We start from the raw sequence: 27,401 nt of genomic DNA, 5'->3' as shown, positions 1-27,401 counted from the left end.
GAAAGGTGAGACTGATTTTTCCTATGAAGAGATACTCAAAGGGGTATCCTTTGTTATCACGATATTATAGCCAAAGTGGTAGTTATGCTGAAATAATTATACATTTTGAGACCTTCTGCAGAAGGATTAAGGTAAAGGTTATTGCAAGAGACCCTCACAGTACTGAATGAGTTGGGCTTAATGATCCAATAAATGAGGCAAGAATCTAAACAATCCTTACCACATTGTCTCATTCAAAAGCAGAGTTTTTTTAAATGTGAGAGGTGGCAAAGACACTTGTGACAGATGGAGCTAGGCACCTCTGCATGCTTTTTGAGTCACAGCCCAAGCACACATTGTAACAAAGGGACTTCAGTGTGTATGGAGTGAAGTTAAGTTAAGACACACGAGAATTACACAGCAGCTGGTGACCATTTATGTGTGAGAAGTGGAGTGGTTGGAAGTTTGAACGCATCTTCTGGGCTGGAGTTCCTAATGTTGGTACCTCATCGGTGTAAGCTTTGTCTGTTTTTTACTGTTTTGCTCATCCTTTTTCAAAGCATTAATAGAGACTGCCTGTATATACAGTATATTAAAAAGTGATGTGGGGGGAGAATAACCTTTATCTGCCTCCACTCGGTCTAGTCCTTTAGCAGACAGAGATCCACATCACTGAAGCCACCATCATCTGACATGCTAGTTGTTAGTCTCATCAGAGTAAACACAAGGACTGAGTCTCCCCTCTAACTGTGGGGGGGTAAGTCTTTCCAAGAGAGGGCTCAGATATACAGGCAAGGCAGCAGAGAGGCCATGTTGTACCTGTTGTGTGGAAAAATAGAGGTTTCTGGGGAAGTAAATCCAGCATCCTTCACCAGTGAATTTTTAACAACAAGGGGAGGTGTGATGGTTCTGTAAACTTCCCAAGGGATTCTGTCACTTGGGCATATTTAAAATGTCACTGTATAGCCCAATTCTATACAGACAGAAGGGTGAACTGGATAACTACAGGGTTTATCTGCACTAACGCCTCTGATTCTGTAAATATTTTAACCAGCCAGGAAGAAAAGAAAGTACAGTAAAATCCCCTATGCTAAAATTAAAAAAAAAAAAAAGCTGAGGTACTTTCACAATCACCTATCTCTGTTGGAACAGAAATGCATAGTTTGCTTGAGGTGAAAAGCCATGGCTTATATATAAGTGGATCATCTTTCGAAGTTGGGGTTGTCCCTCCTTCCCAAACTAAGCTTTCCCCTATCATCTCCTCCAGTAAATGACTTAATGAGTTAAAATCCCAGGAGATAAATGGTGACTCATAGTATTTTGCTGTAAACAACAAAGGGGCCTTGACATCTTCCTTCAATAAAATCCTGTTTTATGTTTCCTGTGCTCCATTTGTCTAGCTTATGTTGCTGGGCTTATATCCAAGCAGATAAAAATCTTTCTTCTGTTCACATAAGTGCTTATTTTATATGTTTGGCTTCCCTCCGCTCTTGTTCAGTCTCTGTCATCCAGTGGAGTTGTAATAAAAGTTCCCTCGAGGCCACCTTCCTCTCCATCCCACTGCTTCCTCACGTGGATGTAGTAGACTTTTTACATTCACACACACGTTTGTTTGTGTGTGTGTGTGTGTGTGTGTGTGTGTGTGTGTGTATGGACACAATGTAGATGATAATCTTTTAACCTTTATGATGCTGGCGTATTCCCTGGTGTTTAACTTTTTGGAAACTGGTGAGTTCCTAAAATACTTACTAGTGAATCAATAGCGGGTGTGCTATGCTGTGAGAAAAGTGTTTATAGGCAGCTGAGAGATGGGGCTGAATTGGGATAGTCTAACTGGCTCCATCTCTCCTCAGCCAGCACTCTCAACATTCCCACCTCCCTTGCTGCTGGATCCTGCCTCCATTTTTAGGTCCAGAAGTAGGAGGAGGCTGGGTTTATCAGTTGACCAGGCTGAGAGTGGGGTGGAATTGGCACAGTGCTGGCAGTGCTAGAGAGCGGAGTGAGCTGGGACCAGGTTGAGGTAGTGGTTTGGTATTGAGAGGGTTTTGATCTACCAAGATGGGAAGAAGAGCTTTTTTGGTGGTTATTGAGAGAGCTTGGAGAGGGATAGTTCCCTACCGTGTTTGTTAGAGGGGAGACTGCTGAGAAAATGGGATGAGAGAAGAGGTAAGTAGCAGAAGCGCAGGTCATAGGCCTTCAGAATTAATTGATACCAGATATGAATTTCAGATATGAACATAAGAAAGGCCATACTGGGTCAGAGCAAAGGCCCATCTAGCCAAGTATCCTGCCTTGTAACAGTGGCCAATGCCAGGTGCCCCAGGGGGAATGAACAGAACAGGTAATCATCAAATGATCCATGCCCTGTCACCCATTTCCATCTTCTGGCAAACAGAGGCTAGGGACACCATCCCTGCCCAGCCTGGCTAATAGTTCTTGAGGGACCTATCTTCCATGAATTTATCTAGTTAATTTTTGAACCCTGTTTATAGTCTTGGCCTTCACAACAGCTTCTGAAAAAGAGTTCCACAGGTTGACTGTGTGTTGTATGAAGAAATACTTCCTTTTGTTTTCTTTAAACCTGCTGCCTATTAATTTCATTTGATGACCCCTAGTTCTTGTGTTCTGAGGAGTAAATAACATTTCCTTATTTAGTTTCTCCATACCAGTCATGATTTTATAGACTTCTACCATATCCCCCTTCAGTCATCTCTTTTCCAAGCTGAAAAGTTCCAGTTTTATTAATCTCTCCTTCTTAAGTTGTTCCATACCCTTAATCATTTTGTTGCCCTTTTCTGAACCTTTTCCAATTCCAATATATCTTTTTTGAGATGGGGCGACGATATCTGCACTCAGTATTCAAGATGTGGGCATACCATGGATTCATATAGATATTTTCTGTCTTCTTATCTATCCCTTTCTTAAGGATTCCCAAAATTCTATTCACTTTTTTGACTGCCTCTGCACATTGAGTGGGTGATTTCAGAGAACTATCCACAATGACTCCAAGATCTCTTTCTTGAGTGGTAACAGCTAATTTGGTCCCCATTATTTTATATGTATAGTTGGGATTATGTTTTCCAATGTGCATTACTTTGCATTTATTAACATTGAATTTCATCAGCCATTTTGTTGCCCAGTCACCCAGTTTTGTGAGATCCTTGTAACTCTTCGCAATTAGCTTTGGATTTATCTATCTTGAGTAGTTTTGTATCATCACATGGGTGCAAATTTCCACACAGAACTTGGAAACTTGATGCCATCTCCAGATGAAAGGTACTTTCAGGGTTAGACCCTTGGGTGTCACTATTCCCTGGAAATAGTGCTGACTTTACTGGGTCACTTCTGGATTGTCATCAATAAAGCAATTGCATATGCCACTACATGCTCCTTTGTGTGTCCTTGTTCTAGCATGTGCAATCACACTTCACTTCTCTCTGTCAGTCCAGTTTACAATTCCAGAAGAAGTGCCCACAATTTTTCCTCTCAAATAAGGAATTAGGGAGCTTCTATGTTCTCTCTTCAAGCTAACAAATATTCCAAAAACTCCTTGACTGAGCTGCTCTTCTCTGACTATTGTTGTTGATGCCTTGAAAAGGGCTGGAAGATGGAGGGCTGAAGTGTGACACATTTAAAAAGGGCTCTTTATTTAGTTGGGGCTTATTTTTGTACATGATGAATATGGAGGGGAATGTATTCAAAGCACTGGCAGGAGCATGACTTAAAGTGCATCACTTTGTAACCTGTGTCAAAACAAGCTATGGATGAACTGGTTTAGATAAAGTAGGTAAAAGGTCAGGTGAATTCTTATTCACCCACAATGAATTTGTACCAAATGTTTGGTGAATTGTGAGGAAGAGAGGTTGTTTATTTTTCCTCCTGAGCTTTGTGGTTTTCTACTGGGCTGTAACTGGAAGTACCAAAACACTTGAATAGAGTCTGCTGTTATGATATCTTTGTCCTGATCAGAAATGCCTACAGGATATTAGCTCTTGGATGAAGAGCAACTGGCTCAAGCTGAACCCAGACAAGATTTAAGCATTGCTGGCTGGAAATGAGAGCTGGCCAAGAGTTCGAAGAGCTGGCCAAGAGTTTGTCACTATCTTCCATCAAAGACATCCATCAAAGTGGCAGATGCCTCAGGTTCCTGTTTGACTCGTCACTAAGCCTGAATTGCCAGATAGCACAAGTTTCCAAAAATGCCTTCTTTCACCTCCATCTTGCTAGGGAACTTCATCCTTTGCTCCTGGATGAGGATCTGGCCACTTGTCATCTCCAAGCTTGATTACTGTAACTCGCTGTATCTAAAACTGAATGTGAATATGATGCACAGGGTCCAGCTGGTACAGAATACAGTGCACACCTTCTCCATGGTTCAGACTAGTATGAGTCTTTATTGCCTGTGCTTAAGTCCCTGCACTGGCTCCCAGTCAGTTTCTGATGCCAGTTTAAGTCTTGGTCCCAATTTTCAAAGCAATAGATGAAATCCCTGCTACACCAAAGACCAGATTTTGATCTATGAACTGCCCCAACAACTCTGCTTTTTTGGATAATGCAGATCCTAAGGCCCAGGATGAAGCATATGAGAGCTGGAGACAACATATTCTCTGTCAAGGGAATCAAGCTATAGAATGATTGTCCAGAAGCTATCAGGCGAATCTGGAGTCTGCCTATCTTTGGGAAACTTTGCAAAGCCTTCCTTTTGAGGGATCCCTTTCCACTGCAAGTGACACAATTTGAGCACCCTTTTATTCCTTAACTCTCACCCACACCAAAAAACCCTACCCAAAGCAGAGTTCTGACCCTATAAAAAGAGAAGAGCCAGAAACTCCATGAAGTCATCTAGGTACTTTGTTATTGCTATTGATTTTATGTGGAAGGCGCTCATATAATATGGTGATGAGTGGCAATATAAAACCCTAAGACTGATAGAAATGGAAGGTATCAGAAGATGCCTGTTCATGAAATGTCCAGAGATGTTTGCAGATCTAAGTGGTTCAAATAGCATCCAGACTTCTAAGTATCTGTGAACTAAGCCTCTAAACTTTTGAAGGATTGATTGTCACTAGTCCAAGCCAATATAATCAGCTAGAGGCAGTGGCTTCATTAGATCTCTGTGGCCATATAGAACCCTTCTCTTCTTATGACTCCACACCATATTCCTAGATTGCCATCAGGAGCACCACTGTTCCTTCCGCATCTGTGGGCCACTGTCACTGCAGTGTCCATAAGTTGTAACAGAGGCTGAATTCTATTACTGCCTTTGCCTATTCCCTGTTTTCAGTTCTACTTCCTGGAAACCATCAGAGAGGTCCTCAGAGACCACAGAGTTTCACAAGTACAGGAAGATAAATGCTATAACTTTAGCAAGGATTAAGCTGAATGGGAGGGTGTCATGGGTAAGCTGAGGCGGAGGAGCTGTTTGATAGAGCCTCATGTTTAACTTTCTATAGTGTTCCATGCCACCTAAGGACCAGGCATGGCTGGATGAGACTATCCTGCTGAAAATTGTACAGCTGTGTCCTCAGAGCCGAGAGCAGTCATAGACGTCAAGCAATGTGTCTGACTGAAATGCATGCCACTTACAGTAATTAACGCCAATGATGGACTTCTTGCACACATGGGTATGGTGAAAAGTACTCCATGTCTCTTGACGGTTCCTGGATGCAGCCAAAGTTCTAACACATCTGTCAAGGTTCCTTCCCCACTCTGAACTCTGGGGTACAGATGACCCACATGAAAGACCCCCAAGCTTGTTTTTACCAGCTTAAGTAAAAAACTTTCCCAAGGCACAAACTTTGCCTTGTCCTTGAACAGTATGCTGCCACCACCAAGTGATTTAGACAAAGGACAGGGAAAGGACCACTTGGAGTTCCTATTTCCCCAAAATATCCCCCCAAGCCCTTACACCCCCTTTCCTGGGGAGGCTTGAGAATAAAGAAGATGAGCACAAACCAGCCTTGGATTTTCAAGACCCAAAAAACCCAATCAGATTCTTAAAAATCAGAACTTTATTAGAAGAACAAAAAAAGATAAGAGAACAACTCTGTAAGATCAGAATGGAAAATAATCTTACAGGCAGTCAGATTCAAAACATAGAGAATCCCTCTAGGCAAAACCTTGAATTACAAAAAGACACATAAACAGGAATACACATTTCTTCCAGCATAGCAAATTTACAAGCCAAAACAAAGAAAACCTAATGCATTTTCTAGCTATATTACTTACTAACTTTACAGGAGTTGAAGGGCTTGCATCCTTGATCTGTTCCTGGCAAAGGTATCACACGGACAGACAAAAGCCTTTCCCCCCCCTCCAGATTTGAAAGTATGTTGTCCCCTCATTGATCATTTTGGGTCAGGTGCCAGTGAGGTTACCTTAGCTTCTTAACCTTTTACAGGTGAAAGGATTTTGCCTCTGGCCAGGAGGGATTTTATAGCACTGTATACAGAAAGGTGGTTACCCTTCCCTTTATATTTATGACAACATCTGTAGCCAAGAGGGATTTTGTTTCCAAAATCAGAATGAGAGTAAATGGCTACGTTATCTGCAGAGCCTCTGCAAATAACACTGTAATACGGATATAAATTTTTAGTTGTCAATAGAAACCTAGAAATAACTACAGGATGAAATCCAACGGAAGCACACTTGAATTTTTCTCCTTTAATATGATGCAAGTAAAGGGGCTACGGTCAACCCTGATTAATTGAACAGCAATCAATTTTTTCACATTATCTGGGATTTTTAAAAAATATGATCCCTAAACCAGAAGAAAATTAAATCACCAAAATGGAGGCTTTTAAAAAGAAATTTCTTGAATGTTCCATTCTGCCCATATCATCATTTTACATGGTTGTACATAAAAAATGCAACTAGACTGAAAACATAAAATTTGATGATGAGATTATTTGAATAAATCAAAAGCTGCTTTCACTGTAAAGTAACATACATTGTAAATGACACTAAATGCTGTTTCAAATGTTAAATGGGGAATTCTTTAATGTCAATTGATATTTAATGGGTACAGTTGCACTGAGGTAGTACAAAATTGTTTGATGCACTGAAAACAAATTCCATTAAGTGAACTTGTGTTAAACACTCAACCATGTTGGTGTGACAGCTGCTATTTTGGCCAGTGAGGCAGGGTTTCGAACAAGGACTTCCAGAGCCAAATCCATAAGTGTCTACAAATCACAATATTGTGTGTGTGTGTGTGTGTATTGAAAGAGTGCAATTTCTGGCTCAGAAATGAGATCCTACTAATTAAATTTGATCTTTTCCAAATGTACTATGAGACAGACTCTCAATGACTCGTGTAACCAACAATTATCCTGCACGCTCTTCTATTGATGGGTCAGTCCGTCAGAAAGATTGAAAGCAGTCTTCATGGTAAATATTCTCTCATTTTGCCAGTGTTTTGTACTATACATCACCCATTTGGTGCTTTGTCACATGATGGTGATATGCAAATGCAAAAACAAGCCATAGCTTAGCAAAAGCACACATCGGTTTCTTTTCCTGGGTCTGCTTTCAGTTCACATACAAAAGGTGTACAACTACAGGCTTGCTTTATGGCCAGGAGTGTGTGAAACAGCAGCTCAGTGGTGGCGACTCACTCCAAACAGCTTTGCTATGCTGCCTCATAAATGCAACCATTTCTACACTGCCACATTTCAGTTGTTAGGGAAGGATGATCTGATGCTATCTGTATTAACTTCTGATGCTCCAGACAGTTGCTCGCTTAGCTGAGTACAGCATCTAAGGAGAAATGGAAAGAGTACAGTTGAGCTTGAGGTGAAACTAGGGCTATTTTCCACCCTTCTGTCCATCATGGATTCAGTAGGAGCACAGAGAGGACAAGATGCTCTGGCTGTTCTACACTACAGGGAGGGGGATCGATCTAAGTTACTCAACTTCAGCTACGTGAATAGCATAGCTGAAGTCAACGTACTTAGATCTACTTACCATGGTCTCTTCACTGAGGTGTGTCGATGGGAGACGCTCTCCCCTCGATTCCCCTTGCGCTTCTCGTTGAGGTGGAGTACCAGAGTTGACAGTAAAACGATCAGCTGCCGATTTATCATGTCTATACTAGACATGATAAATCAAGCCCCACTGGATCGATCGCTGCCCATCCATCCGGCCAGTAGTGTAGACAAGATCTCACAATGTGAGAGGAGGGCCTCTAGTGCTGCTGGCAGGTCTCTGTCCCAGAGGGAGTATATCTGGCCAAAGTGGAAGCAGCATGGCAAGTGGCTGCTCAGGAGGTGGGGGAGGGCACACTCCACTTGTCTACTGATGCATTACTTGCCACAGGAGAGCACGTTCCATCCCTTCACTTATCTCATTACGCATGGAAAAAAATACTACACCTGCTTCTGCCCTAATGCTTTCTCAACATCCCCAAATGTGACTTTGAATCTGAGATTCAGATCTGAGTCCGTTTGTCACAAGAACAAATTTTAATGTCTCTCCACTCTAGTACCCTGAGCTGCTGCTTTCCCCTGTATGATACACAGGTACTGGCTGTATGGATGTAGCTCGGGGGGAGGGCAGTAATCTTATTTTATTAACTTATAGCTGTTGCTATTGTATTCACCTTTATAGTATCAGAGCACCTCACAAGCAACAATGAAGTAAGTTTCTTAACACCCCTATGAGCTAGAAAAGTATTTTCTCAATTTTTCAGATGGGGAAACAGGCACAGAGTGGTTTAAGGACTTTTCCAAACTCACACAGCAAGTCAGCAGCAAAAACAGGACCACAGCTCATCTCTCCCGACTCAGGGCACATAATCATGGTCTCTCCTGGTCTTAAAATCTATGAAGCTATGAATTTTAACCACAAGATCATCTTTCCTCTCCTGAGTAGAGCTGGGCAATATGTGGCTTACAAAACTCACCAGTAAGTGTTGCTTTTTTGATATGGATTTTATTAAGAATTCTCAAACTCAGCCCAGGTTAGTCAAAAATTTAGTCAAACTTGTTCCCGCTCCTGAACAAACCCCAGCCAAGTTGCAATTGTCCTACAAACCCAGATGAAACTTAATGTTTCCGACTAAGTTTCAAATCCCCAGAACACAAACCAAAACTTGAAAGTGTGCAGTCCACATGAAATGGGACACTTGTTTGCATGAACCCCTGCAAACCAAAGCTGCAGAGTTTCACATATGCCTAAAATTCCTGCAGTGAGAACTTGTGAGGCTAAGCCTATCATCCTTTGGCCTTGGTATGAGAGGCTAAGCCCTTGGTAAGGAGAGGCAGAGTCTGACCATGAAAATAGCTATGGGCCATTTAAAAACAGCAACAAACAGTTCTCTTACAGGATTTTAAGACAAGTCTCTGTTGTTTCAATTTAGTTACCCTCTTCTCTTTAGCAAAGCAAGTTTTTGGTGTGGTGAAGATGGAATGAGGTGAAAGCCAGGATATTATCAAAGAAAATAAATAAATAAATAAAATACAATGCTAAAAAAGTATCGGAACACAAGAAGGAAAGAACAAAAGGGGGAGGAAAGAGGAAGAAAAACAAAACTAAAAGGGAGAAAGGAGAAACAGAACTAGGGAGAAGGCGTATGAAGGTAACAGAAACAGGGCTCTGTACTGTGTAAATTCTGTTCTTATAATCTGCCCCTGACAGACATGCAAAGCACAGACGTGAGCTGACAAGGGCTGGCTTTCATAAACTCCCCTGTTTAATTAGAAGAGAGGAGAGATAGCGTCTTTTCTGACGAGAGCTACACAGTAAGGAGAGCTGCAGTCTGAAGAGATTTCTCCCTTCGAAGAGTTGGAATCATGGAGGGAAGAAACAGTGTTACTGGGACTGTAGAGACTCCCTTATTGAAATATCTGACTCACTCACTCTGCTACTCCCTGCAAGCAAATGAGCTTTGCTAGCTACCTGTACATTGTAAAGAACCTTCATGCCCTCCTTTATGTAATTTTCTTTATGGGATGAAATGTCTCCCAAAATTAGATTATTGGCAATCCTGGTCTCTCACTGACCTCTAGTTCACAGTTTTCTATGGCTTGACTGTCTGGACCTCCATGTCTTTAGTAGGTTGTACGGCTTTAGGTCTTATTAGTGTAGCTGTACCAAGGCTTTTGCACATGAGCAGAAGAGTAGCAAAGACCTAGAAAAAGAGAGTCAGTATATCACTGAAAGGGTTGCAACAGATTAGCTGGAAGTGTCAAACACTGTCACCATGACTCAGGATCTGTTCCTGCTTCCACTCTTCATGTGTGCTGCACGCCTGAGGAAAAGTCTGAGAGGTCCCTAATGTGCTGCAGGAGACAGATTGTCAAAGGGACTAATAGTGCCCAGGTACATAACTTCAGGGTGCAGAGGAGTTCCTGCTATGCTTCCACCAGGGATATGAAATGACTACTTAGAACAGGGGACTTTTCAGTACTACTGTAAGGATAGTAAGATACCATGATTACTACAGTACCTATGGCAGTGAATGCTGAAGATTCGTTTTACCGCTTTGTGATGGGGTATACAAATCCCACACTGGGCAACAAGAAGTTAAGGAGCTGCTCTGGGCTCAAGCAGCTCCACCCCATCACATCTGCAAGGCATGCACAGATTGGATGAGGAGCTTAAAAGGGAAGCAGAGCTCATTTTTGGCAGACCAGGGAAGAGAACAGACCTTCAGCTCATGAAGAAAGAGCTGACTGAAGGCAGGAGCTTCCCAGACGACCACTGCCCAGTGATCCCTCCCTGAGGGAACGGAAGGCCAGGCCAGATTCTGATATACCTTAAGAGGGAATCATTCCCCTCTATTTCTATTAACTCAATTTATTTGTGTTAATTTCCCTTGCTTTTTGTTCATGGACTACCCTGGGGGGGAGAGACTTTGAAGTGACCTGGCTGGAATGCCAGGTTGCAGGAAGAGGCAGACCATGCAGAGACAGAATGACCATCGGCAGGAGACACCCAGTGGGAGGAGAGCTGCTATGCCATGCCTAGCCTCAAGGAGGGGTCAGCACTGCAGTCCATTCACACTCTTTCATGCTCTGTAGACTGTGATCTGATTAGACATCTCTGCCCAATCTCCCTTTTCTATAAGTTGATAGAAGAAGGTTGGGAGGGCCAGGACAGGATGTGGGCAAGCAATTGATCTCATCTCCCATGGGCTCCAGGGATGCAGTGTATCAATAAGATCTCTGGATACATGCAGAAACAGCTGGTATCTTTCTCTCCATGCACTAGGGATTGTGTACTAGTGACAGGAGAGAGCTAGTAACATGGTTAAGCAGATGGTGCAGTCTCCTAATGCTTCAGAGGGATGGTGGAAGTAGAGAGCATACCACATGGGGAAGTAGCTACGGGGATGGGCTCCTGGTGTGCAGGGTTGTGCTAGACCCCTTGCTTTCTTGTGTAAATCCCTCGGTCACCCACACTTAGAAAATGAGGTCCCCGAAAATAAACAGTCTATCTGGACATTTCCTGCTCTGAAGTGTGAATTCCTTTGAATAACATTTGAACTCATGGTTTCAACCCCCTCAAAACAAACACACACAAACTAACGAAAACACACAGGATGGATCAAACTCTAGGATTGTAAATGACTTTACAGGGTCTTGTTCTGGTTGTATGACTGAAATCTGGTGCTGCCCCTCAGATGAGTGACCCAAGGCCATAATGGCCATCTAGAAAGTTAATTTTACTTTTTTTTTTTTTAAACGGAAGCTTATTCTGTTTTAATGTCAAAAAGTACAGTGTCTTAAAGGAAAGTTAACCAGAGTCCTTTAGTATAAATCAGGTTTAATTCTGTGTCGTTTTTCTGTAAATCCTGATTGTCCTATGCATACAGAACTGTTTAGAATCAGCTCTGTCTCATACATTTTGTTTTATAATGTCATAAAGGATTTTTTTGTTCCAGCTGTGAAGCTAATAGAAAGTTACAGAAGCTATCCAAAGCCATTTTAGTAGACATGAACTACACAGACAATGGGAGGGGAGAAGTGTTCCACTAAGCACTCTTCCTCTCGGTGGATTACAGTGATGACTGTGGCCCAGATTCAGACACTGTGTAAAGCAGCGCAACCCCATTGGCCTCAGTGGAACTACACAGACTTGCACTAGCATTGAGTTTAGCCTGTTATTTATATGGCTTCAGAGTAGCCACAACCACTCTATGGGTCAAATTCACTGCTAACATATGCAGGCCTCACTCCACCAACGTTGCTGGTGCTGGGTCTGCATATTCTACTGGTGAACTTAGCACCCCCACACATACACTCTCATTCATTACAAGCCTACAGTGCAATTGTACATGAGGAGAAGAGAGTCCTTTCAGATATACCTGGAATGACTGCCTCGTTTCACTACTAATGGTGACCTTTTACAGTGATATGTGGCTTTAGCTCTCAAGCTTACCTGAGTGAGGCATTGCATGACAGTCTGACAATAATGTGGCATTTGCCTCAAGGAGAATGTCCATTTGAAACAAGCACAGAGGCCCGGTCTGGCACTTATATGTTAAGATGTGGGTGGCAATGACATAGTTAGAACCGTTTCTCAGTGAACTCAAAACAATTTTGCTCCATTCATAACCTGTATTCAGCCCTTAAGATGTTAAATGTAACAAACTTGCTATGCACTTTTTTGTATTTTGGGTACATTTTGTGCTTTTGTGACGACTCCTGGTTCTGTGGATGAGGAATTGGTTCTTTAGCTTTTAAAGGCTGAGGCCACTCTGCATTTGGAAATGAGCTTGAGTTTCAGAATTCATATTTGGATTGCAGACACCCCATTGTTTAGGAGTGTTATCCCTGGAGTTTTGTCCTGGCACTCTATTAAGATGGGGCCATTAGTGAAATTCGAATCCTGATTCAGCTTCTGAACTCCCACAAAATTCAGCAGTGCTTGTATGCAGAGTTTGGTTTGGGATAAGTATTGGCTTATTAGTGCAACAATGGTTTGCTGAGATGCTAATTCTGTTCTGTCTGTTTTACTGAGGATTAGTGAAAGGTAACCATTCTCTTGACTGCCAAATAAACTTTGTGTGCCTCAAGCTTAACTATCACATCCAATACCTATTGTGCAACAATGCTACACTGTTAAAAAGTCATTGACGTCTAGGCATCTGTTCTAGGTTATATTTTAAAAGAAATTAGCTTACTATGAATAGAAATGTCATGACAATTTTAAAGCAAAATTTCAGTGGAAACCGATGTATTTTGTTGGTTAAATATTCAAGATCAATGTTTTGAAACCCAGACAAAAGAGTGCTGAAAACCAGCAAGTGAAACTGACTGCAGTTTCATCGTCTCAGCTGTGTGAAGTACCAAAAGTATACTGTTGCTGTGCACTGTTAAGCATGTTTCATATTCCACCCCACATGATTTGTCTAAAACATTAAAAAAATTAAATATTAAATAAAATTTAAACATTTAAAACATCGAATACATCTGCATTTAGTAGGCAGTTAGCCAAATAGTCTCAACAAGTCACCATTAATTCTCTCCTTTCTCTGTAAAAAGAGGGATGAGGTCTAAAATGAGCCAGACAACCTAGAACACTTTTATGTCACTTCTACTATGGGTAGAAAGCTGGCTAGATTGTCGGGCTCAACGGGTAGTGATCAATGGCTCCATGTCTAGTTGGCAGCCGGTATCAAGTGGAGTGCCCCAAGGGTCGGTCCTGGGGCTGGTTTTATTCAATATCTTCATAAATGATCTGGAGGATGGTGTGGATTGCACTCTCAGCAAATTTGCGGATGATACTAAACTGGGAGGAGTGGTAGATACGCTGGAGGGGAGGGATAGGATACAGAAGGACCTAGACCAATTGGAAGATTGGGCCAAAAGGAATCTGATGAGGTTCAATAAGGATAAGTGCAGGGTCCTGCACTTAGGACGGAAGAACCCAATGCACAGCTACAGACTAGGGACCGAATGGCTAGGCAGCAGTTCTGCGGAAAAGGACCTAGGGGTGACAGTGGACGAGAAGCTGGATATGAGTCAGCAGTGTGCCCTTGTTGCCAAGAAGGCCAATGGCATTTTGGGATGTATAAGTAGGGGCATAGCGAGCAGATCGAGGGACGTGATCATTCCCCTCTATTCGACATTGGTGAGGCCTCATCTGGAGTACTGTGTCCAGTTTTGGGCCCCACACTTCAAGAAGGATGTGGATAAATTGGAGAGAGTCCAGCGAAGGGCAACAAAAATGATTAGGGGACTGGAACACATGAGTTATGAGGAGAGGCTGAGGGAGCTGGGATTGTTTAGCCTGCAGAAGAGAAGAATGAGGGGGGATTTGATAGCTGCTTTCAACTACCTGAAAGGGGGTTCCAAAGAGGATGGCTCTAGACTGTTCTCAATGGTAGCAGATGACAGAACGAGGAGTAATGGTCTCAAGTTGCAGTGGGGGAGGTTTAGATTGGATATTAGGAAAAACTTTTTCACTAAGAGGGTGGTGAAACACTGGAATGAGTTACCTAGGGAGGTGGTAGAATCTCCTTCCTTAGAGGTTTTTAAGGTCAGGCTTGACAAAGCCCTGGCTGGGATGATTTAACTGGGAATTGGTCCTGCTTTGAGCAGGGGGTTGGACTAGATGACCTTCTGGGGTCCCTTCCAACCCTGATATTCTATGATTCTATGATTTTTGTGAGTCCATCAGTTTGTGGATGGTTTAAGTTCTCATTTGAAGCCAAAGAGTTTGTTTTTGAATAACTTTTCAGACATGGAATGGTGCACTGGTGTTTTCCTAAATCTACAGATAATGCCTGATACAGTAGCTCTGAAAGAGAGGAGCTGACCATCTCAGCTGACTCTGAAGCCTAAGGAAAACAAAATACATGCCAATATAAACTTTCATTTCTGGTCACTTTATCAGGAACATCCTGCCTACTTGAGGTAGATAATACAGAAGTTAGAGATGAAAAAAATAGGGATCATATAGTCAATTCACAGTGCATGATGTTCCCCAATGTGTTAGATGTTATATGGATCTCAGTGGTATAGACTGTTTATTTTTGTCTTTCTCCTCTGTTGCTCAGCTGGCTACTACATTTCAGTAGCTGTATACAGAATGGTGGAGGGCCACTCTGAGGAGAAGCCACTTTAGTCTCATCTGTTAACTGGTCTTCTCATGGCCTTGTCTTCTACTAATCCAGAATTTTCCTCCCTGTGTGTGTGGTCCCCCCGCCCCTCCCCAATTTATCTTTTCCAGTGTTTTTCCACTTCTGGAAGCATTGCCTAGGAGGTTGGACACCAAACTGTTTTAAGGGGCAGGGGCAAGTCCACAGAGAGAAAAATTTTTATATCCCTGCCTTCCAAAACAAGTGGGTATGGCTCCCCTTTCCTTCTCTCTGAATTGGCAAAGGGCCACCCCATGAGAAGACCAATTAAAAAGTGAGACAAATTTGGCCTGTTCTAGGCCCATTCTGTATGTCTAGAGATACACATATAGATATGTAGGCAGAGGGGTGTGTTTGTAAAGATTTTCAAGAGTCTTTAGAATCTGTAGTTTTTATATAACGTATGCTATGTTGATACCATTATCAAAGGGATTATTCCTGTTATCTTTAGCAGGGTGTGCAGGATTGTAATTAGCTGGAAAGGAACCTTGTGGAATCCAGCCTTCCTTCAGGAGAGAAAAAGGAAAAACTAATAGTATAATCTTAAATATTTTATTTGCAACTGGGTAATTAGTAGTAGTGATTTGCCCACTCTTCCTCACTGCCCTTCACAGATGTGCTGCAGGTATTACATTTCTGTGACTTATTTGTCACATCTCTGATTCTAACGTCTATGAGCAACCTGCAATGGGATTTAACAATACCATATTTAGACCTTGAGCTCATCCCCACTGCTCAACCCCACCCCACGTCCTGACTCTCCTCCGTGCCTCCTAGCAGCCTAAAATATTTTCTCCTGGGTTCTCATTAAAATTCAGATTGCTCTTTCTTTTCTTATGTTTTGTGCATGTGCATATGCCATAGCTTGATGCATTTTGAGAACATCAAAGATATCCCAGGGTTGTGAGTTCAATCCTTGAGGGGGCCATTTAGGGATCTGGGGCAAAAATTGGGGATTGGTCCTGCTTTGAGCAGGGGGTTGGACTAGATGACCTCCTGAAGTCCCTTCCAACCCTGATATTCTATGATTCTATGATATCTTGAGAGTGTTGCAGGACATACCTGTATATACCAAGGTGCGTGCCTCCCTTAGACACAGGGCCCATACCCCTCTGGAGAAACATCCATTTTCCATGCTAACCTATTGACAAATACTGGGGACTGTGTGATGACATCATTTAAAAGCATTCACTGCTATACTAAGCCTTGGAGTCCTGCAGTAATGTCCTTTCCTTCTCTGACTCTGCCTGCTTCCAGCTGAATAAAACAAAGGATTAGAGAAACAGGAGTAATCTGTATATTTACAACAAAACATGAATAATACCTTGGTCAAAATATTCAAAAGTGACTAGTGATGTTGGGTGCCTTGGTTTTCAAGTGCCCAATCTGGAGCACTTTAAAGGGTTTTCAGAGTATGAGTGCACTCAGGTCTTTTTAAGTTCTCGTCAACTGAGACACCCAAAATCACTCATCACTTTTGAAAATGGAAGTGTTTATCATGTTTTATTGCATATGCATAGAGTATGTGCTGGTATATACAGTGGATATATGGGTAAATACACCAAACCAGCTTATTAAATAGAAACATTAATTTTTCCTTATCACTGCCTAGGGCTCTTAGAAGTTTTACCAACCCTGCCTCACTTATGAACTTCAGGCAAATTGTGTCTCTCTTGTCCCTTATATCCGTTAAGGGCCTGCAACCCCATAGTAGGCTATTTGGGAATTCTTACTCTCTTTACCACATCATTGAACTTCAAGTCAGTGTCCTTCTTCTCTTAGCCTTTTTGTGATATTCCCCAGCCTGTGATCTATTGACAGAGAGTCTAAAACCACCTGTCTTGCTCTGGTCAAAGTCAAGTATCAAAGTAAGAGATCTGGAGATTGGAGAAGAGCCCATCCATAGAAGGAGAGCTTCATCTGTTTTCCTATTGCTGGTCCACAAGACCCCTATGTTCCAGGATTGCAGGCCTGGAATATAAGCAAGATTCCAGGGTTAGTTCTAATATGCAGCATTCTGTAGCAAACGTCAGAGGCTAAATGTGTTTCCTTGCTTCACAATTCCTGACTTTGAGTCATTCTAATTATAGTGCATTCCTATTGGGACAACAGTTATTAGTGTCCAGTTGTGTCTTGGAAGTGTCATTCGTGTCTTGATGATTATATTCATCCTGTGATTTCACAGGGCACAGCTGCTCCTATCTCTGCCTTTTCTCAGACTGCAGTGGATGTGTGAGGATGTGTGGGCCTGGTGACAGTGAAGACAGAATTGCAATTGCTTATTTGTTCAGTTGCAGAGTAAACACTACAGCAAAACCCAGAATGAGTCATTACATTAAAGGCTGACCTTTGAGATCCACCTTGTTTTGTTTTTATACAATGAAGATGAAAGTCAAATGTAGTTAATTCCAATCATTTTGAAAATTAAGGTCAATACAGTGGCTTTTAAAAGCACATCTGTGAGGAGTGAGTGGTAGGGAGTTGCATTGCTTGAGCTGCAGTTCCTGGATGTATTTCGTCAGCAGAGCACTGAGGTGAACAGAATCTCTCTGAAGAGATACGGTAAAGAGGGGCAGACTCCATTTCTGCAACTGCCATGTGCTGAAACTGTGCAGCATGTGTTCTCCTCCAGTACTGGCCTCCAGCTGTTGCAGAAGTGGAGGGAATGATCATGACAGCTGCTCCACCTTCCTGCCCAGCTTGGGCTCACAAAACACAAGTATCAAAATTTTGTCTCTTCCCCTCTCCTCTGTGTTCCTCCCCTCACCTCCGGCCTGTGCATGAGCAGCTGGAATCTGGTCCTAAATCCTTTTTCAACTTAAAAGAAAACATTTGTCAAGTGTGTGCGTGTGCTAAGATTATTAGAGTTTAGTTCTCCTGGAGCTTGGCCTTAATGAGAAACTAAAAATGGATCAAATTGGTTGATCTTTCCTATACAGGAAGTCTCTCTATTTAAGATAGAAAAAGTTGCTTTTCCTGGTTCTAATGAATTCAAAACCACGGATTCATTAAAGGAAAGGTATCTCAGTGCTGTGTATTTAAGAAGAACAAAGGTCACTGAATCCCAAAAGGAATATTTCATACAGGAGAAGCCTTCATAGTTTCTTTAAATTGATACCATAAGAAAAAGGGACAGCTGAATTCATATGATTTATGCTCTCAGGGCTAAATTCAGAAACAAGTGTAAATGGGTATAAATAATTCTAAAATGGTATAAGTTATAGTGCTCCAGACCATTCAGCATGCAGATTACACTAATTTAGATACCCTTAGACTCCCTCACATACTATATTTTTCCACATGGCCCCTGCCTCCTTCAGTACCCAGGATGGACCGTGCTCAGGGAATGCGTCAAGGGTGTGTGTATTAAAAGAAGGACCCTTCCTCGTTTGTCTCATTAGTTGGATTGTGTGTACTAGCTGTTGTACTGGGGCAGGGGACTGCAAAGAGATGCCAATCTCATAGTTAAGGCAGTTGAATGTTGAGAACAGGATTCTACCTCTGCTGTGGAGTTCCTATGGGATGCTGGGCAAGTTACTAAAACCGGGGTGAAAGTAAGTCAGGACACTTACCAGTATGGGGCTGGGGTGGCTCTGGTCCCCAGAAGGGGCAGGGCCTCAGGTGGAAGGGGCGGGGCTGGGGAGGGGGTCAGCATCCCCCAGCCAGCCCTTTCAGGCCATCTGGCCCACATGGCCAGGGGCTCCCAGGTTGGTTTAAAGGCCCTGGGGCTCTGGATGCCACTGCTGCGGCAGCGGTGTCCAAAACCCCCTGCCCTTTTAAATTGCTGGCCCCAGGACAGCTGCTCCCTTTGCCTCCCCCCCACACACCCGTCAGTGGCTGGGTGGGGGCAAAATGGGCAGGGACATTAAAGCACTCCAGGGTCCTTTGCCACGGCAGGGCTTTAACGCTGCTGCTCCCACCCCCACCCCCTTCCATCGGTGGCCCTGCTGGTACAGACCCTACCAACAGGGCCCCCGACAGGGGAGGCAAAAGGGGCAGGAACATTAAAGAGGCAGCACTTTAATGTGGGCTGGGTATGGGCCGGGGCCGGTTCTGACCAGTATGCAGTACCAGCTGGTACTGGCTCACTTTCACCTGTTTCTCGTTTTCTGGGTGCTTGACTCGAGACACGTGATTTGAGATTTGCAAAAGTGTTGAGCATTCATAATTGCAACTGAAGTCAATGGGAGCTGTGCTCTGAACAAATAAAGTGCTATAAAATGCAAATTTCTCTGAAAAATCAGGCCTTAGGCATCTCAAATAGGACTTTCGAAATTATCAGACACTTTGGAAATTAATGCCTCTCAGCCTCTGTTCCCAGTTGGTAAAATGGGAATAGAAATACCACCTTACCTCACAGGCATTTTGAAAGATAAATTAATTAATGTTTGTGAAGCACTTACATACTATAGTGATGAGCACCAGAGAAAAACCTCTGAGGAAATAATAATTCTGTCTTACAGAGCAGGATTTGAATAGTGTGCAGTAAATAAGGCCTTTCAACAATGAGGAAAAAACAAAACATTACATGATGATCAGTGAATGAACACTTATTCTCCTGTGCACTGAATGAAGCAGGTGTCAGGGGCCTGAGCTGAAATGCAGATCTGTTGGCTCCTTGTATCCAATCTTGTGGGCCAGTCAGTCAAGTGATTCTGCAGCCACCCAGCTGGGCTCATTAATCAGGCTAAGGGCTGAGCTGGCTAGCCCCAGGCTGAGTTAAGGGAACTAAAGCCCACAGTTCCTGACAGCAGTTGTTCCGTAGGAAAAAAATAGTATATAATGATGTAACTAAAGACTGTATCATAGAATCATAGAATATCAGGGTTGGAAGGGACCTCAGGAGATCATCTAGTCCAACCCCCCTGCTCAAAGCAGGACCAATCCCCAGTTTTTGCCCCAGATCCCTAAATGGCCCCCTCAAGGATTGAACTCACAACCCTGGGTTTAGCAGGCCAATGCTCAAACCACTGAGCTATCGCTCCCCTCCCCCCCCAATGCATATGAGAATGCATATGCACGAGGGAGCCGAAATTAAAGGTTGAACAGCCATCCTTAATGCTGGCATTTCCTAACTTTTAACTGTATATACCTGCAGGAGTATATAATACCCTGCTTCAGCCCAGTATTGTTACTCACACAAAAGTGATTTACTCTGGTTTTGTGGAAAGGGTGAATTTCACCTCCTGTGAGTTAGGTAAGCTAGAAATGACATGTTTGCTTCTTTACATTGCTCTAGTTGAGTCAGGTTGAGTCTGCACAACAGCTTGAATTGCGCCAGCAACAGTCATGTTCAAAAAACAGTGATCAAGAACAGTTCTGCTAGAACTGGGCTAGAATGGTTTCGCTGTTCAGCACGGACAGTGATTTTTAAGAAATATCTGTTCCGGTTACAACTGTGCTAAGTCACACTATGGAGTCTAAGGCATAGGTTTTGAACCTCAGCAACTCTAGCTGGCATCGGTCATAATGCACAAGCTGTTAGAGTGAGTGAGGATTGGAACGGAAGCTCTGCCACTAAGAGTGTGGAGTCCGTCTGTATGCTGGAATTCATCTCCCACAAGACAGTGAACTGACAATTCATATTCTCATTCAACCCAGGATATAATTATTTGTTTGCAATAGACTGTACTAAGAAGTGTCATTTCCAACTTCCGGGGGGAGAGAAGATGACAAACTTACTTCTCGTATCTCCTCTCTTACGTATCTAGGCATTACTAGCAGAACACTACAGGTAGTTTCAGTGTTTTCAATGCTTACAAACCTGTAAAAATTCAGATTTTTTTATGCTATTGGGAAGGTTTGTCAGAAACCAGCAAGTGATATTATTCTGTATTGAATTGTCACTTTCTCTTGGTGGCAGAGGAAGCTCCAGGGGAGCAATTGTCTTCATAAAAGGCAACAAAGAGAACAAAAAAAGTCAGCAGGGAAAAATACATGAAATCCTTACACTCTACTTTTATTCAGTTAAATCTGAACACAGATTTCAGGCACAACATATATAAATGCTTGGCTGTAGTAGCTTTATTGTAGTACAGTGACAAAAAGGGGCAGAGTTAAGGTGCATTGGGGAGCCCCAATTTATGTTCTGCCATCTGTGCAGTAAAATCTTTTCTCTGCTAATGTGTGTCCTATTAATATGTGTATGCATGTTGTTTCCTTTAACCCTTAAACTTGCTAGGTTTCAGGTGGACAACCTTAGATAACTAAAGCTGTTCTTAGGGTTCAGTGGCCAGGTCAGCTGGGGAAGTTATTTTGGGGATCAGGCAGGATTACTGGCAGAATGGGATGTTTTGGGGGTGGGGTTGTGGGAGGATCATGAGGCTGGGAGTGGTCTAATGCTGCTTATAGAGGGGTAGAAGAACAAACCAGGAGATGGGCAGAAAGCTGATGACAAATGAGCTCTATATCTACACAGGCTGACAAAAAGAAGACTTTTTTTTTTCAGTTGAACTAGCGTACACCAAGACCAGCTCAAATGATCTTAAAGGTGTTGAACTGTCTCTACTTGGATGTTAAAGGTGAAGGGGCATGGGGGTTTCCAATTGAGTTAAATAAATTCAATTGCAAAAAGCATATTTTTCCCCATGTGGACAGGGCTGTGGATGAAGGAGAAAATTGGATGAGGCTCAAAAGATTAATATACCTGTTACGCTACCCCACCCCCTAGTCAAGACATGTTGATGATGACTCGTCATAAAACTTCCCCAAAGTTCGTCAGAATCAGAACTGGGTTTTTAGTCTGGATCCACCTCTGACAAAGAAGAGATGGATGCAGTGGATGCACTTAAAAAGTTAACTCAGGGTTTAGAGGTTTTATGGATTTCAGAAATATTCCTGCACTTAAAAATGGTGAATACAGCTGAAGCTGGTAGCACCTTTAAGACCAGTATGAACTTTTAAAATGTATCCGCTGTATGCAAAGTCTGTTTGTGCACATGTGAAGTTGCTGGGGTGGGTATTGTGTGTGTATATGTATAAAACGGAACAAAAGAAAGTAGAAAATACATTCTTCTGACAAATGTTTCTTTTAGAAATAAGAAGCAAGTGCAGGAACTGCTCTGTGGATGGCAATAAGAAATAGCAGGTTCCTATCGATTTTACACTCTTGGAATCTCATTAGTTATCAGATGAAACTTGACTACTGCCAACAAATAAACAACATTTTTTCCATTCTCTCCTGTTAAACTGCCCAAAGCCACCAAATACAGATTAGTCTGGAGTATGTTCATTGTTCTTGTTAGAGGTGGTATAAAAAAACATCAGTTTTAGGTACACAACATTTTTCTCCCTCCTCCCTTCAGGCTTTTAAAGGATGCACAGAATGAAGCTCATTTCAAAAGCTGGTATCAGAAACTACTAGCTGCTGTCCAATTCTGCGCAGGAAAAACCTTAAATGATGAGTTTTCTAAGGAGAGGAAACTTATCAAAATTCTGGGAGATGTTGCTGAAAAAGTCAAGGCTTCCAGCGACCCCAAAAAACAGGTTTGTTAAGACTTTCTTTTTCCTTTGCCTCTGTTTTGTACAAATAACTTTTAATTTTGAAGCAATAGCATCTATCTCCTAAATTGCCCTTTGTTATAGTAAATAGCTCCATATTTTGAATAAAAAGTCCCCCAAAGTTTGTGCTATTCTGCACTCATGTACACATTTATTGGTTTGTTTCTTTTTGTGGGAGGAATGTAAACTCTGCCCCCTAATTAGTAAATCCCAAGTAAATATGCGTAAATCCCAAGGCTAAGCTTCTTAATCGTATACAGTGGGTACCATTCCAATCTTCCAGTTTGCCTTGGCAAAGCAGATAAACACCTCAGCATTTGTGGTAGTCTATATACTTAGCATAGTGGTCACCAAGAATCCTATAATAATGTAAAAAGAAAAGGAGTACTTGTGGCACCTTAGAGACTAACCAATTTATTTGAGCATAAGCTTTCGTGAGCTACAGCTCACTTCATTGGATGCATACGGTGGAAACTGCAGAAGACATTATATACACAGAGACCATGAAACAATACCTCCTCCCACCCCACTCTCCTGCTGGTAATAGCTTATCTAAAGTGATCACTCTCCTTACAATGTGTATGACAACCAAGTTGGGCCATTTCCAGCACAAATCCAGGTTTTCTCACCCTCCGCCCCCCCCACACACACAAACTCACTCTCCTGCTGGTAATAGCCCATCCAAAGTGAGGACTCTCTTTACAATGTGTATGATAATCAAGGTGGGCCATTTCCAGCACAAATCCAGGTTTTCTCACCCCCCTCCCCCTTTCCAAAAACCACACACACAAACTCACTCTCCTGCTGGTTTGAGTTTGTGTGTGTGGTTTTTGGGAAAAAAAAGGGGGGGGTGAGAAAACCTGGATTTGTGCTGGAAATGGCCCACCTTGATTATCATACACATTGTAAGGAGAGTGATCACTTTAGATAAGCTATTACCAGCAGGAGAGTGGGGTGGGAGGAGGTATTGTTTCATGGTCTCTGTGTGTATATAATGTCTTCTGCAGTTTCCACAGTATGCATCCAATGAAGTGAGCTGTAGCTCACGAAAGCTCATGCTCAAATAAATTGGTTAGTCTCTAAGGTGCCACAAGTACTCCTTTTCTTTTTGCGGATACAGACTAACACGGCTGCTACTCTGAAACCTGTCATAATGTAAGTATTTGTAAAGGCACAGCCACAACTGTAAACTATTTTTAATGAGCTGTAATACCTGAGCCACAGTTAATGTCTTTGGCCCATATTCATATCAAAATATCCATAACCTTTTGAGCCACATCACTAAATGTGGCCAAGGATGATGTCTCCAACATCCATCAATCTATTAACCAAGATAAAGCCCAAACCTCTTCTGAAAATGTTTACCTTTTGAACTTAGTTTGCTTATAGCAGGGAGATCTCAAGACTCTAGTGCAGCAGTTCTCAAACTTTAGCAACCCAAGGACTCCCGTTTTGATGTAAAATTTTCAGCCCCTCCCCCCACCAAACCTCCCCACTCAGGCCTTGCCCTGCCCCTTCTCCAAGGCCCCACCCCCTGATCACTCCATCTACCCTCCCTCCGTCGCTCGCTCTCCCCCCGCACCCTTGCACACTTTCACCAGGCTGGGACACAGGGTTGAGATTCAGAAGAGGGTGTGGGCTCTGGGAGAGTTTGGGTGCAGGAGGGGGTGCAGGCTCTGAGAGGAAGTTTGGGTGCAGGCCCTGGGAGGGAGTTTGGGTGTGGGAGGAGGTGAGGGTGATGAGTTCTGGGAGGGAGTTTGGGTGCGGGCTCTGGACTGGGGCAGTGGGTAGCAGTGTGGGAGTGGGTGAGAGCTCCAGCTGGGCTGTGCTTACCTCTGGCTGCTCCCAAATGAGACTGAGGGGAACAGGGGGTCTCTGTGCACTGCCTCTGCCCGCAGGCACCACCCCTGCAGCTCCGATTGGCTGCAGTTTCTGGAGTCAGCACTCACGATGGGGGCAGTGTGCAAAGACCCCTTGTTCCCCAGGGCCTCAGGGACATGCTGGCAGCTTCTGGGAGCGGCACAGAGCCAGGGCAGGTAGGAAGCCTGCCTTAGCCCCACTGCACTGCCAGACGTCTAGCTTGCAGGAGGCACTGGGCGGGAGAGGGAGGAGTTGAGGGGGAGGAGTTGATCAGCAGGGCCTGCAGACCCCCTTGGAAACCCTCAGGGGCTTGCGGACCCCAGTTTGAGACACGCTCCTCTAGTATTTAGTGTCTCTTTAAAAGTTTAATGTTAGATTTCTGGGAGATGCTAAGTGCTTCCTTTGAGATGCTGAGCATTCTCAATTCTCAACAAAGCCAATGGGAGTGGAGAGTATTTAACATCTCAAAGAAGGCACTGCCCACCTCCCACATCACACCTATTAATAGATAGAAGATGTATCCCCTGTTCCAAAGGGCTTGGAGACTTCTCCTCCAACATATGCAGTTTGCATGAAGCTCAGGCACATTCTAACTTTAGCCCACGTGGTTACTGAAGTAGCCGTTATCGTTACTTAGCTGACGGCCAAACTCTTTCTTGCTGAGATCTCAACTAGACAGACCAGAGAGCCAAATAAAGTTAAGACCTATCACTGCATGTTGTCAGAGTCTGGACTCTGTTTTGCCTCTACTAAGGACTCAAGGATTTTAAAAAGAGAGAGAGAAAACTTAGAGTCATAGATTTTGAGATCAGAAAGGACCATCGTGATCATCTAGTCTGAGCTCCTGCACAGTGCAGGCCACAGAACTTCACCCACCCACTCCTATAATAGACCGCAACCTCTGGCTGAGTTACTGAAGTCCTCAAATCATGGTTTAAAGACATCAAGTTACAGAGAATTCACCATTTACTCTAATTTAAACCTGCAAGGGACTCATGCCCTGGACTGCAGAGGAAGGTTAAAAAAAATATCCCAGGGCTTCTGCTAATCTGATCTGCAGGAAAATTCCTTTCCAACCCCAGATATGCTGATCAGTTAGACCCTGAGCATGTGGGCAAGACCCACCAGCTAGACACCTGGGAAAGAATTCTCTGTTGTAACTCAGAGCCTTCCCCATCTAGTGTCCCATCACCGGCCATTGGAGATATTTGCTGCTAGCAGTTGCAGATCAGTTACATGTCATTGTAGGCAGTCTCATCATACCATCCCCTCCATACATTTATCAAGATCAGTCTTGAAGCCAGTTTTTGCCCCCACTGCTCCTAGGGATGCTGCTCCAGAACTTCACTCCTCTATCTTCGCCTAATTTCAAGCCTAAACTTGCTGATGGCCAGTTTATATCCTCTGTCTTCACTAACAAGGTCAGCTCCCAGACTGCTGTGCTGGGCATCACAAAATGGGGAGGAGATGGCCAGCCCTCAGTGGAGATAGAGGTGGTTAGGGACTATTTAGAAAAGCTGGACGTGCACAAGTCCATGGGGCCGGACGAGTTGCATCCGAGAGTGCTGAAGGAATTGGCGGCTGTGATTGCAGAGCCATTGGCCATTATCTTTGAAAACTTGTGGCGAACCGGGGAAGTCCCGGATGACTGGAAAAAGGCTAATGTAGTGCCAATCTTTAAAAAAGGGAAGAAGGAGGATCCTGGGAACTACAGGCCAGTCAGCCTCACCTCAGTCCCTGGAAAAATCATGGAGCAGGTCCTCAAAGAATCAATCCTGAAGCACTTGCATGAGAGGAAAGTGATCAGGAACAGCCAGCATGGATTCACCAAGGGAAGGTCATGCCTGACTAATCTAATTGCCTTTTATGATGAGATTACTGGTTCTGTGGATGAAGGGAAAGCAGTGAATGTATTGTTTCTTGACTTTAGCAAAGCTTTTGACATGGTCTCCCACAGTATTCTTGTCAGCAAGTTAAGGAAGTATGGGCTGGATGAATGCACTATAAGGTGGGTAGAAAGCTGGCTAGATTGTCGGGCTCAACAGGTAGTGATCAATGGCTCCATGTCTAGTTGGCAGCCGGTATCAAGTGGAGTGCCCCAAGGGTCGGTCCTGGGGCCGGTTTTGTTCAATATCTTCATAAATGATCTGGAGGATGGTGTGGATTGCACTCTCAGCAAATTTGCGGATGATACTAAACTGGGAGGAGTGGTAGATACGCTGGAGGGGAGGGATAGGATACAGAAGGACCTAGACAAATTGGAGGATTGGGCCAAAAGAAATCTGATGAGGTTCAATAAGGATAAGTGCAGGGTCCTGCACTTAGGACGGAAGAACCCAATGCACAGCTACAGACTAGGGACCAAATGGCTAGGCAACAGTTCTGCGGAAAAGGACCTAGGGGTGACAGTGGACGAGAAGCTGGATATGAGTCAGCAGTGTGCCCTTGTTGCCAAGAAGGCCAATGGCATTTTGGGATGTATAAGTAGGGGCATAGCGAGCAGATCGAGGGACGTGATCGTTCCCCTCTATTCGACATTGGTGAGGCCTCATCTGGAGTACTGTGTCCAGTTTTGGGCCCCACACTACAAGAAGGATGTGGATAAATTGGAGAGAGTCCAGCGAAGGGCAACAAAAATGATTAGGGATCTGGAACACATGACTTATGAGGAGAGGCTGAGGGAGCTGGGATTGTTTAGCCTGCAGAAGAGAAGAATGAGGGGGGATTTGATAGCTGCTTTCAACTACCTGAAAGGGGGTTCCAAAGAGGATGGCTCTAGACTGTTCTCAATGGTAGCAGATGACAGAACGAGGAGTAATGGTCTCAAGTTGCAGTGGGGGAGGTTTAGATTGGATATTAGGAAAAACTTTTTCACTAAGAGGGTGGTGAAACACTGGAATGCGTTACCTAGGGAGGTGGCAGAATCTCCTTCCTTAGAGGTTTTTAAGGTCAGGCTTGACAAAGCCCTGGCTGGGAT

The 27,401-nt window shown here is 43.4% G+C and overlaps 1 protein-coding gene across 1 annotated transcript in view; it reads left to right on the top strand.

Moving 5' to 3' along the window:
• PIK3C2G (phosphatidylinositol-4-phosphate 3-kinase catalytic subunit type 2 gamma) overlaps positions 1–27,401 on the top strand; it is a 278,348-nt gene that overhangs the window by 129,400 nt on the left and 121,547 nt on the right. Inside the window, exon 18 of the mRNA XM_073335036.1 lies at positions 22,369–22,549. Coding sequence (XP_073191137.1) covers positions 22,369–22,549 — 181 coding nt within the window. The remainder of the gene's footprint in view (positions 1–22,368; positions 22,550–27,401) is intronic.

This window comes from Lepidochelys kempii, chromosome 1 (assembly GCF_965140265.1).
Source record: "Lepidochelys kempii isolate rLepKem1 chromosome 1, rLepKem1.hap2, whole genome shotgun sequence".
Taxonomy (NCBI): Eukaryota; Metazoa; Chordata; order Testudines; family Cheloniidae; genus Lepidochelys; species Lepidochelys kempii.
This window is presented reverse-complemented; position numbering and strand designations above follow the sequence as displayed.